The following is a 14,968-nucleotide window of genomic DNA, read 5'->3' as shown; positions in this document are numbered from 1 at the left end:
GCTAAAAATGATTAACAAATTTTAATTCCCAAATTTATGTTAAAGGCATTCAATTTAGTGTAGATTCTGTGTTAACCTTATTTCCACACTCCTTACTGATTCAATGTTTAAAAGGCAAAGATCTCTTTATACAGGTACCATGTTGAAAAGCTATCAGAAAATAAAATTCTTCAAACAAGGAAAAAAAAACTCCAAATTATACAGAAGCATTATATATAACAAAACAATTCATGACATTTATGGAAACAAACAAAAATGAATCACTCGCATCCAAGCAACACTAGAAAAGCTGCTGTTTGTGAAACTTATTAGGTGTCTGTAGCATGTTAACAGTTCATCATTCCATTTTATAGAATGAGGACAGAGTGCCTCATTTCACTCCTCTGCCACACTAAGCACTTCTTTGAATTCTCAGGTATACCTAATGTACATTACAGCAAATAAGTGTCAAAAGTTGATTAATTTGAAGTAAAATTTTAAGTTTTGACAGTTCAATTTAAAAGTTGCAATTCAACATTAAAATTTAACTTTCCTCAGGAAAATAAAAAGTCCTACTCCAACAAGATAAAAAGTTACACTCCAGATACAACAGTTAAATGGGTTATTTTCCCCCTTTCACACCCCAACAAAAGATAAACTTATTCTTGCAATTTTTCCAGGCACAAAAAACCAGCATATATACTGTAACAACAATCAACTTACAACAAATGCAACACTAATGCAAACATTAAAAACCTTTATGCATCTTAAGATATCAGTCTGCTTTCAAGCATTCACAGATGCCCATCATTTACAGTTACACAAGTCTTATTATTTACAAAGAACAGTTTATCACTCCCCATAATTTATGCCTTATCTCATTTTTTTTCCTCATGCCCCACTTAAGATATTAACTGTCTATCAAATGCCTCCGTGTGGCCAGGAAACTACAATAGACATGCATTCACTGGCATGACACATTTAGGTAAACTGCATTACTTAATCACATTTTGTAACCTGCTAATTGATCAACTTCACTGACCTGCAATTCGGGGGCGGATCCAATGTGATTTCGGCTAGTTCCTTTTGAATTCTGAAAACGGGAAAAAAAGATATTCAGTACAACACACTGTGCTGCATTTAGATGTAAAAGAACGATTACACTGCCCTCTACCACCATCCTTTTCTCAGCAACTCACCCAACCAGAGTGGAAAACATGGCTGCTTCCTCTTTGTTCTCAACAGCGTTATACCCCAATCCCATGCAGGACAACTTTTCATAAATTTCCACTACCTGTCGCTTTTCATTTTTATATAATTCAGTCTAAAACCGGTAGAAGGGTACACCAAAGATGCAAACAAGGGTAATTTGTCCCACTGAAGAGCTGTTTTCCCCGAATTATTCTCTTTTCAAGCTTATATGCAAATGAAGAGAGGAGTGTTTATATTGACATATTTGATAAGGACTTTAAAGGAGTGTAACCGGGATTAGCAAGATTCCGGTGCACGAGTGCAGAAACAGAGACAAAAAGGAAGCAGGATTTTGTAATTACCTTTTAGCACTGGTGGAGAGTTTGGCTGTGGTTTTGCTGGATACCTTGGGGTCTTTCTTTTTCGGTTGTTGCTGAGAGGATGGCTCTTTCCTCTCCTCTTGCGGGTTGTCACGCTGGTCGGCATCCGAGCTCCCACTGCTTGTGCTCGGACTCTCGTCATCAGACCTTTGCCTGTCGCTGGACATCTTCCCTTTAGCGTCAAAAGGAGCAACACAAATTACCACACTCACCAGAGAGGGGAAAAGCCGAAATACTATTTAAAACTAACGTCTCGCATGGACACCAAGAAGCAATGCTCGTAACCACAGAACGGACAACCAGACAGTAGTTCTTTCTCTTTCCCTCCCCCCTCCAAAGATTTAAAAACACTTTGTATTGGATTTACATACCGTCGACGGAGATTAAAAACATAATTTAAGGATTGCAAAGTCGTGTTTTAAAAAAACAATCAAGTTGTCTTTGTGCCGGGGGGGGGGGGGGGGGGGAGGTCATGGGATGTCTCTGCTGTAAAACGAGGTTTTTGTTGTGTAAGGTGGCACTGCTCGGGATTTTAACATTGCACGATCTTGACGGTCATTTAAATGGACTGGGAGAACTAGACCGAAGGAGGAGACCGTCAAGTCTGAAGGAGATCAGGGTCGGAAATCTGTGGCAGGTTTAGGTGACTGTTGTTTTTAAGATATATCTTAAATCGTCCTTTTAAAAAGCGGGGCGCTCCAATCAGCGTGGCGCAGCAACTGATGCGTAAACTCGGCTCTCTCGACAACAGCTAAACAATGAGGAGGAATTTGTCAAGTTTCCCGACCGAATTATCTACCTTAAAAACTGACGGCCAACTTCCTCCTTACCTTTGGGTGATCCGAGCACAAGGCCTGTGGCCGAAATGGACGGGTGAGCAGCCGATGTTTAAGAGGAAAAATATTTTGTTTAAAAAAAAATAGCAAATTTATATTTAGGGGGAAAATGCAAGGGGAGGGGTGGGGAGGAAGGAAATCAAAAAGTGACAGGAGCCACGGTGCAAATCATTGATTCCGAAAGCAAGCTCTATTTCTCCTCAGACAGACACACGCTCGTTCACTCACTCACTCGGCTGTTTGATTCGCCTCCCGCCGCCGGCGCACGAATCGCGCCGAGTCAGCAACAGCAGCCCTGAGTGCAGTAGCGCGCAGGCGCGGCCTGAAGGGAGAAGGGGCGGGACCGGCTCGCGCCGAGCGGTTACTGCTTCGCGGCGTTTACCCTCACTTGAAACAGGCGCGGCAGCGGGAACTGCCTCACTCTCAGTTCCATCCAACTGACTAGCTGATGAAGTACATGCTGTTCAAAAAATAAACTTATCCCTCCGGCTTCCAAAGGCGACGTCCGCTTACTAAGAGCATCTCGTTTTCGGACTCCAGAACCTCCGTTTTGAAAAGAGGGGAGGGCTGCCAGAAATCAACACGTTTTCGAAATTGTTTATGTTTTTTTCACTTCGCGGGGTCGATCGATTAACAAGCGCCTGTCAAGCAAAGACTCAGAGCGAATCCTGCCGAAGCTAACTTTTTCTGTGGACATTCCTTGCAATTTTACACATCAAAGAGGTGAGCGCATTTCTTGCCTTTAATCGCGTGCACTGACATAACGTGTTATGAATAATTTGCTTACATGTGGTCATTGACCTACATTTTTGAAAACGGATGTGTAAAAGTCGTGGGGCTTGGCTTCAAGTGGGGGTGTCACCACTGCGAAACCTATCATTCTTGATCAAACTTGCTGTGTGAAGCGACCCAGAGCAGTCCCTCTAAAGGGGAGGGGGGGTGGGGAGCTTATGGTGCTTGTTTCACCTGGCATACTCTCGCTGAAGGAGCTTTTGTCTCTGATAGAGTTTAAATCCTTGAAGATTTCTCCCCCAAAAGGTTGAGTGGGATGCCGAAATAATAAATGATAAGCCACCTACCCCACAGGAGAACTTGAGTGTGAATGAGAGCATAAGAATTAAAGAATTAGGTTGTTTTTGTATACTGTTGTTTACAACCCCAGAACGTCCCAAAGTGCTTCAAATCAATTAAGTACTTTTGAAGTATTGTCATGGTTATAATGTAGGGAACAAAATGTCCCACAAACAGCAATGAGATAAATCAACAGGCAGTCTGTTTTTTTAAATAAATTTGGTTGAGGGATCAACATCGGCGAGGAGAGCGGGAGAATTATCTTGCTCTTTAAATAGCGTTCAAGTCTCTGGAGTGGGGCTTGAACCTATCAGTTTCTGATTCAGATGTGTGTGCCCTCAATGAGCTGAAGCTGATGCCTTCCACTCATCCTCATTTAAGGGGCAATCTCTGAATTTTGAACATCTTTAAAATGCATACTCATCTAATTACATCATCCACTGATATATTGCATGAAGCAGAATAAACAGTGAACGCTACAATGTAGAGTTTTATGAGCTGAAAAGAGGCCCCGAATCACCCAGTCAATCTATCTAAACATTGGCTGAACGTTCATCCTCATTAAACCCTCAGACACTTTGAAGGTATATGTAAGGCTGGGGGAAAATATAAATATTAAACTGGGCTGCTCTATCAATTATTACAGAAACAAACATCTCAATGTATACCTTTGCATTCTTGTGTTTGTTCTCCCTTCAAATGTTCATTTGCTGTACTCAGGACACGACAGATGGGTCCAGGCCCATTGAAAGGAATATGGGGGCCTACATTATATGCAGAGTTTTGTTGTCCATGATTAAAATTTCAAAAACCTTCTCAGTGCCCTGGTAGAGTTGGACCCACTTTACCCCCTCTTGTCAGCATCTGTCACATCTGCACAACTTTAAAAAGAATCACAGGAACAGTTATACATTTGTGAATATATCTTATTTATTTGATTGTATCTGCATGCCAAGAGAAAATAAATCTCTTCAGTGCTATGACCGAGGCAGGAGGAATGCACTGTTTTCCTAGTTCTACTTCTCCACAGGTCACAACATATATTTAAATGGATACGCATACAAACATATGAATTGGGAACAGGAGTAGGCCACTCGGCCCTTCGAGTCTGCTCTGCCATTCAGTAAGTTCATGGCTGACCTGATTACTCCACATTTCCACCTACCCCGATAACCTTCCACCCCCTTGCTTATCAAGAATCTATTTACTTCTGAGTTAAAAATATTCAAATACTCTGCTTCCGCTGTCTTTTAAGGAAGAGAATTCCAAAGACTCACGACCCTCTGAGGAAAAATTTCTCTTTTCATCTGTCTTAAATGGGAGACCCCTTATCTTTAAATGGTGACCCCCTAGTTCTAGATTCCCCCACAAGGGGAAACATCCTTTCCACAACCACCTTGTCAAGACCCCTCAGGATCTTATATGTTTCAATCAAGTTGCCTCTTACTCTTCTAAATTCCAGAGGATACAAGCCTAGCCTGTCCAATTGTTCCTCATAAGACAGCCTGCCCATTCTAGGTATTAGTCAAGTAAAGTTTCTCTGTACTGCCTCCAACGTATTTACATCCTTCCTTAAATAAGGAGACCAGTACTGTGCACAGTACTCCAGATGTGGTCTCACTAATGCCCTGTATAGCTGAAGCATAACCTCCCTACATTTGTATTCAATTCCCCTCGTGATAAACTATAACATTCTATTGGCTTTCCTAATTATGTGCTGTACCTGCATACTAACCTTTTGCGATTCATGCACTAGGACACCCAGATCCCTCTGCATCTTAGAGCTCTGCAATCTCTCATCATTTAGATAATATACTTCTTTTTTATTCTTCCTGCCAAAGTGGACAATTTCACACTTTCCCAAATTATACTCCATTTGCCAGGTCTTTGCCCACATGCTTAACCTATCTATATCCCTTTGTAGCCCCCTTATGTCGTCTTCACAAGTTACTTTCCTACCTATCTTTGTGTCATCAGCAAATTTAGCAACCATACCTTCGGTCCCTTCATCTAAGTCATTTATATAAATTGTAAAAAGTTGAGGCCCCAACACAGATCCCTGTGGCCCACCATTCGTTACATCTTGCCAACCAGAAAATGACCCACTGTTTCCTGTTTGCTAGCCAATCTTCTATCCATACCAATATGTTACCGCCTACACCATGAGCTTTTATTTTCTGCAATAACCTTTGATGTGGCACCCTTATCAAATGAATTCTGGAAATCTAAGTACAATACATCCACCAGTTCCCCTTTATCCACAGCACATGTAACTCCCTCAAAGAACTCCAATAAATCGGTTAAACATGATTTCCCTTTCACAAAACCATGTTGACTCTGCCTGATTACCCTGAATTTTGCGAAGTGTCCTGCAGTAATGTCTTTAATAATAGCTTCTAACATTTTCCCTAAGACTGATGTTAAGCTAACTGGCCTGTCTATTCCTGCATTCTGTCTCCCTCCCTTTTTGAATAAAGGAGTTGCATTTGTTATTTTCCAATCTAACGGAACCTTCCCGAATCTACCCAGTTACCAATACAGTCAATCATCGACTCTATTTTTATCCCAGAATAAAATACACCAACTGGATTTCTTTAATACACAACAAAGCTATCAGTTTATCATAAAACAAGACTTAACCAGTAACAAAGCAAAGCGTTACACACAGATTGAAATACGAAAGTTCCGTTTTCCCTTACCCCTTCACACACACCGGTTAACCAAAAAAGAAATTTTCTCTTTAGAGCTCTGTTACAAAAAAAAAGACAAAAAAGAATACTTTGGCCAAACGCTTGCTGATTCTTGAAGAAAAGAGAGAAGATATGGAAAGATGTTAGTTGACTCTTTTTGGCTTGGTGTCCCAAAAGCACATAGATGGCTGCCACTGGGATTTTTCTGGAACAGTTCTTTTTAGGCGACGTTGAAGATCATATTGGCAGACTTTCCAGCTGAAATGCGGCATTAGGGGTTTCTGGCAGGCTTTTCAGGAGAAATGCACCATCAGTTTCTCTATTTCTTACATTTGAGTCTCAGGAAGTTGTCAAAGAGATGGAAGAGGGAGATGGTGACTGCTCTGTTGGCTGGTTTTCTCCAACTGCCTTCAAAACAGTTCACACACCAACACACTGTCCAAAGCAAAACCAAAAACAATATCTCAAGAGTCAAGTCTCCTGACCCCGATAAATCCTGACTTGTTACTTCTCTCCGCCAAGTCACAAAGCCCCTGCTGGGTATTTCTCTGAATACAGGGGACTTTGAGTAAATGTTGTTTTCAAACAATTCCTTTCAGCGTCCTTTCGATGACCCCAGTGGAATCCTTTTCAGTTTTCCCAAAGGAAACAATGTCCATAACTCTAAAAGACATGAGTCATCAAAAAAACGTAACAAAAAATATAGAAACGCTGTCATAACAATGTACCTGCACCAGATGAACTGTGGCAGTTCAAGAAGGCGGCTCCCAACACCTTCTCGAGGGCAATTAGGGATGGGCAGCAGATGCTCACCTTGCCAACGATGCCCACATTCACAGCCTGTGAAAAGAATTTTAAAAATACAAAGCCAAATGGGAATGCAAGCTCTGAGGAGGACACAAAGAGGCTGCAAGGAGATATAGACAGGTTAAGTGAGTGGGCAACAAGGTGGCAGGTGGAGTATAATGTGGTCAAGTAGAAAGTTATCACTTTGGCTGTAAGAATAAAAAGGTTCAATATTTTTTAAAAAGCATGAAACCTATAAATCTTGATGTTCATAGAAACTTGGGTATACCTGTACAAAGAACATAGAAAGTTAGCATGCAGGTACAGCAAGCAATTAGGAAAGCAAATGACATGTTGGCCTTTATTGCAAGGGGATTGGAGGACAAGAATAAAGAAGTTTTGTTACAGATGTATGGGGCTTTAGTGAGATCACACCTGAACAAAGAATAGTACAGCACAGGAACAGGCCATTCAGCCCTCCAAGCCTGCGCCGATCTTGATGCCTGCCTAAACTAACACCTTCTGCACTTCCGGGGCCCATATCCCTCTGTTCCCTTCCTATTCATGTATTTGTCAAGCTGTCTCTTAAACGTCACTATCGTATCTGCTTCCACCACCTCCCCTGGCAACAAGTTCCAGGCACTCACCACCCTCTGTGTAAAAAACTTGCCTCACACATCCCCTCTAAACTTTGCACCTCGGACCTTAAACCTATGTCCCCTTGCAACTGACTCTTCCACCCTGGGAAAAAGCTTCTGACTATCCACTCTGTCCATGCCGCTCATAACTTTGTAAACCTCTATCATGTCGCCCCTCCACTTCCGTCGTTCCAGTGAAAACAATCCGAGTTTTTCCAACCTCTCCTCATAGCTAATGCCCTCCAGAGCAGGCAACATCCTGGTAAACCTCCTCTGTACCCTCTCCAAAGCCTCCACGTCCTTCTGGTAGTGTGGCGACCAGAATTGCACGCAATATTCTAAGTGTGGCCTAACTAAGGTTCTGGACAGCTGCAACATGACTTGCCAATTTTTATACTCTATGCCCCGACTGATGGAGGCAAGCATGACGTATGCCTTCTTGACTACCTTATCCACCTGCGTTGCCACTTTCAGTGACCTGTGGACCTGTACGCCCAGATCTCTCTGCCTGTCAATACTCCTAAGGGTTCTGCCATTTACTGTATACTTCCCACCTGCATGAGACCTTCCAAAATGCATTACCTCACATTTGTCCGGATTAAATTCCATCTACCATTTCTCCGCCCATGTCTCCAACCGATCTATATCCTGCTGTATCCTCTGACAATCCTCATCATTATCCGCAACTCCACCAACCTTTGTGTCGTCCGCAAACTTACTAATCAGACCAGCTACATTTTCCTCCAAATCATTTATATATACTACAAACAGCAAAGGTCCCAGCACTGATCCCTGAGGAACACCACTAGTCACATCCCTCCATTCAGAAAAACACCCATCCACTGATACCCTCTGTCTTCTATGACCGAGCCAGTTCTGTATCCATCTTGCCAGCTCACCTCTGATCCCGTGTGACTTCTCCTTTTGTACCAGTCTGCCATGCGGGACCTTGTCAAAGGCTTTACTGAAGTCCATATAGATAACATCCACTGCCCTTCCTTCATCCATCATCTTCGTCACTTCCTCAAAAAACTCAATCAAATTAGAAAGACACGACCTCCCCTTCACAAAACCATGCTGTCTCTCGCTAATAAGTTTGTTTGTTTCCAAATGGGAGTAAATCCTGTCCCGAATAATCCTCTCTAATAGTTTCCCTACCACTGACGTAAGGCTCACCGGTCTATAATTTCCTGGATTATCCTTGCCACCCTTCTTAAACAAAGGAACAACATTGGCTATTCTCCAGTCCTCTGGGACCTGTCGCCAATGAGGATGCAAAGATTTCTGTCAAGGCCCCAGCAATTTCTTCCCTTGCCTCCCTCAGTATTCTAGGGTAGATCCCATCAGACCCTGGGGACTTATCTACCTTAATGCTTTGTAAGACACCCAACACCTCCTCCTTTTTGATAATGAGATGACTGAGACTATCTACACTCCCTTCCCTAGGCTCATCATCCACTAAGTCCTTCTCTTTGGTGAATACTGATGCAAAGTACTCATTTAGCACCTCGCCCATTTCCTCTGGCTCCACACATAGATTCCCATCTCTGTCCTTGAGTGGGCCAACCCTTTCCCTGGTTACCCTCTTGCTCTTTATATATGTATAAAAAGCCTTGGGATTTTCCTTAATCCCGTTTGCCAATGACTTTTCATGACCCCTTTTAGCCCTCCTAACTCCTTGCTTAAGTTCCTTCCTACTGTCTTTATATTCCTCAAGTGCTTCCCTGTTCCTAGCCTTCCAGCCCTTACAAATGCTTCCTTTTTCTTTTTGACTAGGCTCACAATATCCCGTGTTATCCAAGCTTCCTGAAACTTGCCAAACTTTTCTTCCTCACAGGAACATGCTGGTCCTGGATTCTAATCAGCTAACGTTTCAAAGACTCCCACATGTCAGATGTTGATTTACCCTCAAACAGCCGCCCCCAATCTAAATTCTTCAGTTCCTGCCTAATATTGTTATAATTAGCCTTCCCCCAATTTAGCACCTTCACCCGATGACTACTCTTATCCTTATCCACAAGTACCTTAAAACTTATGGAATTATGGTCACTGCTCCCGAAATGCTCCCCCACTGAAACTTCGACCACCTGGCCAGGCTCATTCCCCAATACCAGGTCCAGTACGGCCCCATCCCTAGTTGGACTATCTACATACTGTTTCAAGAAGCCCTCCTGGATGCTTCTCACAAATTCTGCCCCATCCAAGCCCCTAGCACTAAGTGAGTCCCAGTCAATATAGGGGAAGTTAAAATCACCCACCACCACAACCCTGTTACGTTTACATCTTTCCAAAATCTGTCTACATATCTGATCCTCTACCTCCCGCTGGCTGTTGGGAGGCCTGTAGTAAACCCCCAACATCATGACTGCACCCTTCCTATTCCTGAGCTCCACCCATATTGCCTCGCTGCATGACCCCTCTGAGGTGTCCTCCCGCAGTACAGCTGTGATATTCTCCTTAACCAGTAATGCAACTCCCCCACCCCTTTTACATCCCCCTCTATCCCGCCTGAAGCTTCTAAAGCCTGGAACGTTTAGCTGCCAATCCTGCCCTTCCCTCAACCAAGTCTCTGTAATAGCAACAACATCATATTTCCAAGTACTAATCCAAGCTCCAAGTTCACCTGCCTTACCTGTTATACTTCTCGCATTGAAACAAATGCACTTCAGACCACCAGTCCCGCTGTGCTCAGCAACATCTCCCTGCCTGTTCTTCCTCTTAGTCTTACTGGCCTTATTTACTCGTTCCCCCTCATTTATTTCACTTGCTGTCCTACTGCTCTGGTTCCCACCCCCCTGCCACACTAGTTTAAACCCTCCCGAGTGACGCTAGCAAACCTTGCAGCCAGGATATTAGTGCCCTTCCAGTTTAGATGCAACCCGTCCTTCTTGTACAAGTCCCATCTGTCCCTGAAGAGAGCCCAATGGTCCAGATATCTGAAACGCTCCCTTCTACACCAGCTGCTCAGCCATGTGTTTAGCTGCACTATCTTCCTATTTCTAGCCTCACTGGCACGTGGCACAGGGAGTAATCCCAAGATTACAACCCTAGAGGTCCTGTTTTTTAACTTACTACCTAACTCCCTAAACTCCCCCTGCAGGACCTCATCACTCTTCCTGCCTATGTCATTGGTACCGATGTGTACCACAACCTCTGGCTGTTCACCCTCCCCCTTCAGAATGCCCCCTGTCCATTCAGAGATATCCTTGACCCTGGCACCAGGGAGGCAACACACCATCCTGGAGTCTCTTTCACGTCCACAGAAGCGCCTATCTGTGCCCCTGACTATAGAGTCCCCTATAACTATTGCTGTTCTGCACTTTGTTCCTCCCTGCTGAACAACAGTGCCAGCCGTGGTGCCACTGCTCTGGCTGCTGCTGTTTTCCCCTGATAGGCCATCCCCCCAACAGTATCCAAAACTTGTTAGAGAGGGGGATAGCCACAGGGGATTCCTGCACTGACTGCCTGCCCCTTCTAGCGGTCACCCATCTATCTGGCTGCACCTTGGGTGTAACCACTTCTCTAAAACTCCTGTCTATGACGCTTTCTGCCACCTGCATGCTCCTAAGTGCATCCAGTTGCCGCTCCAACCGATCCATGCGGTCTGTGAGGAGCTGCAACTGGGTACACTTCCTGCAGATGTAGTCGCCCGGAACGCTGGAAGCGTCATGGACCTCCCACATCTCACAGGAGAAGCACTTCACCCCTCTAACTGTCATTTCTAGCACTAATTAGTTAATTAATATTAAATAAATAAATACTTATTAAATCCTTACTAAATTATGATACACTTAACTATATGGTCCCTCGTGCTAGAATTCTACAATAAATATTAAATGCTAAGTAAATACAGTAATCTCCTCCCTCTGGTTTAGTTACTCTACTTATTAATTAGTTAATTAGTGCTTTAATCAATTTTTATCAGTTTTATTTTCAAATTCAGTACAGATTCCCTACCAGCCAATCAGGTCACAGCTTTCCTGTGACATCACTTTTTCAGTTTTATTTTCTCCACCCGAGGTAACTTACCGCTCTGGAACTCCGCCCTCTGAGTCTGCGCTGAGACAATCGCCTTATATACTATATCTAGTTTCATCTGAGCCTTCTTCATAAACGGTTTACTTAACAGCAAAGGCATTTCACTAGATACTGCATCCGTACTAATAGAATGGTTTACCCCTGCTATTTTACAAGGAATGACCACTCTTTTTAGGCATGTCAGCGTGGAGCCAGCCCCAAACCTGAAACAGGTAGAACGGTCATATTCTTTGACCTGACTTCAGTCTTCATTACTTAAAGAATCCATGGAACACCTCAACCAGTCCACTCCACTTACCATTGAACGAATCTGCGACTACAACACTGCGACTGAGGCTTCTCGTGACGAGTACAATTCCTTCTGATCGATCAGTAGCATCATCCTCACCTTCCAAAACTTCCACATCATGTGTCATCTCAAAAACCCTGTTCCTTTTTTTTTTGGACAATGCAATGCCTAATGACACTGAGTCACATCGGAAACAGTTGTTGACCACCCCTTGGCTATTCCTGGGGTTCATCCTTCTGCCATAATTGCCCAATTTCTGCTGTCTTGTAGCTGGCAAAAGCGTTTCTATTCTCATTCGTTTTGTTTGTGATTCACCTTTCTTATTGACATTTGGGTCCTATATTCGAACGGCCTCACAATGCTGCGAGAATTGTATCCTCTATCTTTGGTGTCACCACTGAAGAGCCCATTTGCGCCATGAAAGCGGCCAGAAAGGAACGTTTTCCCAAAAATGTTGTCAGACATCTGATCAAAAAGTGTATCTCTTTCTTTTTTCGTCTTTGGCCTCCTTGTCTTGAGAGACAATGGGTAAGCGCCCAGAGGTGGTCAGTGGTTTCTGGAGCAGCGCCTGGAGTGGCTATAAAAGCCAATTCTAGAGTGGCAGACTTCCACAGGCGCTGCAGATAAAATTGGTTGTCGGGGCTGTTACATAGTAGGCTCTGCTTGCGCTTCTGTCTTTTTTTCCTGCCAACTGCTAAGTCTCTTCGACTCGCCACTCTTTAGCCCTGCCTTTATGGCTGTCCGCCAGCTCTGGCGATCACTGGCAGCTGACTCCCATGACTTGTGGTCAGTGTCATGGGACTTCATGTCGCGTTTGCAGACATCTTTAAAGCGGAGACATGGGCGGCCGGTGGGTCTGATACCAGTGACGAGCTCGCTGTACTATGCATCCTTGGGGATCTTGTCATCTTCCATGCGGCTCACATGGCCAAGCCATCTCAAGTGCCGCTGGCTCAGTAGGGTTGGACTTCTGTGTTGGAGATACAGTCCTGCCACCTGATGCCAAGGATTCTCCGGAGGCAGCGAAGATGGAATGAGTTGAGATATCGCTCTTGGCTGACAGACGTTGTCCAAGCCTTGCTGTGGTAGAGCAAGGTACTGAGGACACAGGCTTGAAACGCTCAGACTTTTGTGTTCCATGTCAGTACGCCATTTTCCCACACCCTCTTGTCCAGTCTGAACATGGCAGCGGACGCCTTTCCCATACGCTTGTTGATTTCTGCATTGAGAGTCAGGTTGCTGGTGATAGTTGAGCCTCGGTCGGTGAACTCTTGAACCACTTCCAGAGCGTGGTCGCCGATATTGATGGATAGAGCATTTCTGACGTCCTGTCCCATGATGTTCGTTTTCTTGAGGCTGAAGCTTAGGCCAAATTCAGTGCAGGCAGCCGCAAACCTGTCGATGAGTCTCTGCAGACACTCTTCTGTGTGGGATGTTAATGCAGCATCGTCAGCAAAGAGGAGTTTCCTGATGAGGACTTTCCATACTTTGGTCTTCGCTCTTAGGCAGGCAAGGTTGAACAGCCTGACATCTGATCTTGTATGGAGGAAAATTCCTTCTTAAGACTTGAACGCATGTGAGAGCAGCAGTGAGAAGAAGATCCCAAACAGTGTAGGTGCGAGAACACAGCCCTGTTTCACGCCACTCAGGATAGGAAAGGGGTCTGATGAGGAGCTGCTATGCTGAATTGTGCCTTTCATATTGACATGGAATGCGGTGATGATACTTAGTAGCTTTGGTGGACATCCGATCTTTTCTGGTAGTCTGAAGAGACCACGTCTGCTGGCGAGGTCAAAGGTTTTGGTGAGATCTATGAAAGCAGTGTAGAGGGGCATCTGTTGTTTGCGGCATTTCTCCTGTAGCTGGCGAAGGGAGAACAGCATGTCAATGGTGGATCTCTCTGCTCGAAAGCCGCACCGTGCCTCAGGGTAGACACGCTGAGCCAGCTTCTGGAGTCTGTTTGGAACAACTCGAGCGAAGACTTTCCCCACTATGCTGAGCAGGGAGATTCCACGGTAGTTGTTGCAGTCACCGCGGTCACCCTTGTTCTTATAGAGGGTGATGATGTTGGCATCGCGCATGTCCTGTGGTACTGCTCCCTTATCCCAGCACAGGCAAAGCAGTTCATGGAGTGCTGAGAGTATAGCGGGTTTGGCACTCTTGATTATTTCAGGGGTAATGCAGTCCTTTCCGGGGGCTTTTCCACTGGTTAGAGAATCAATGGCATCACTGAGTTCCGATTTTGTTGGCTGTTCGTCCAGCTCATCCATGACTGGCAGAGACTGGGCTGCATTGAGGGCGGTATTGGTGCAAAAATGTGCCCTGGAGTACAGTTCTCGATAGTGCTCCACCCAGCAGTCCATTTGCTTGCGTTGGTCAGTGATCGTTTCCCCTGATTTAGATTTGAGGGGGGTGATCTTCTTGATGGTTGGCCCAAAAGCTGTCTTCATGCCATCATACATTCCTCTGATGTTTCCGGTGTCGGAGGCCAGCTGAATACGACTGCATAGGTGTTGCCAGTAGTCATTTGCACAGCGCCTGGCTGTTCTTTGTGCAGTGCTTTTGGCTACTTTAAGTGCTACGGATGTTAGCTTCTTGTACTTCAACCGTGCAGTGCGCTTAGCGGCTATGACATGTTCCAGCTCTTCAAAGTCAGATTGAAACCAGTCTGCATTCCGCTTCTCGCATTTGCCAAAGGTGGTCATTGCTGAGTTATAGATGGCGTCTCTGAAGTGGGCCCACTTCGTCTCTGCATCCCCTGTAGGAGTGTTTTGAAGGGCTTTTTCATGTGAATTTAGAAACTTATGTAACAGCTGTGGATAAGAAATTCTGCTAGTGTTGATGTGCGGGCGGCCCTTCTGCTTGGAGTGATGTAGCTTCTTTGGTTTGAGTCTAACTTTGCTGCCCACCAGGGAGTGGTTGGTGTCGCAGTCCGCACTGTGGAAGCTGCGTGTGATTTGGACGCTGTTTATAGAGGCTCGCCTTGTGACGATGAAGTCCAGCTGGTGCCAATGACGTGATCTTGGGTGTCCCCATGAAACCTGGTGACAGGATTTATTATGAAAGAACG

The 14,968-nt window shown here is 44.6% G+C and overlaps 1 protein-coding gene and 1 long non-coding RNA gene across 8 annotated transcripts in view; one reads left to right on the top strand and one right to left on the bottom strand.

Moving 5' to 3' along the window:
- ube2e3 (ubiquitin-conjugating enzyme E2E 3 (UBC4/5 homolog, yeast)) overlaps positions 1 to 2,706 on the bottom strand; it is a 187,909-nt gene extending 185,203 nt beyond the window's left edge. The window contains exons 1-3 of one of the 5 annotated variants that reach the window (XM_068035540.1): positions 2,619 to 2,706; positions 1,533 to 1,722; positions 1,022 to 1,072 (exon numbers count right to left, since the gene is read on the bottom strand). In XM_068035540.1, the coding sequence (XP_067891641.1) occupies positions 1,022 to 1,072; positions 1,533 to 1,717 (236 nt within the window). In that variant the 5' untranslated portion in view covers positions 1,718 to 1,722; positions 2,619 to 2,706. Of the gene's footprint in view, positions 1 to 1,021; positions 1,073 to 1,532; positions 1,723 to 1,921; positions 2,013 to 2,380 lie in introns of those variants that run through there. The other 4 variants (XM_068035539.1, XM_068035538.1, XM_068035541.1 and 1 more) reach the window with 4 other exon arrangements.
- Positions 2,038 to 14,968, top strand: part of LOC137372113 (uncharacterized) — a 52,843-nt gene continuing 39,912 nt past the window's right edge. For all 3 annotated transcript variants that reach the window (XR_010975385.1, XR_010975384.1, XR_010975383.1), the window contains exon 1: positions 2,038 to 3,109. This is a non-coding gene — a long non-coding RNA (uncharacterized lncRNA). The remainder of the gene's footprint in view (positions 3,110 to 14,968) is intronic.

Source organism: Heterodontus francisci, chromosome 7 (assembly GCF_036365525.1).
Source record: "Heterodontus francisci isolate sHetFra1 chromosome 7, sHetFra1.hap1, whole genome shotgun sequence".
NCBI lineage: Eukaryota > Metazoa > Chordata > Chondrichthyes > Heterodontiformes > Heterodontidae > Heterodontus > Heterodontus francisci.
This window is presented reverse-complemented; position numbering and strand designations above follow the sequence as displayed.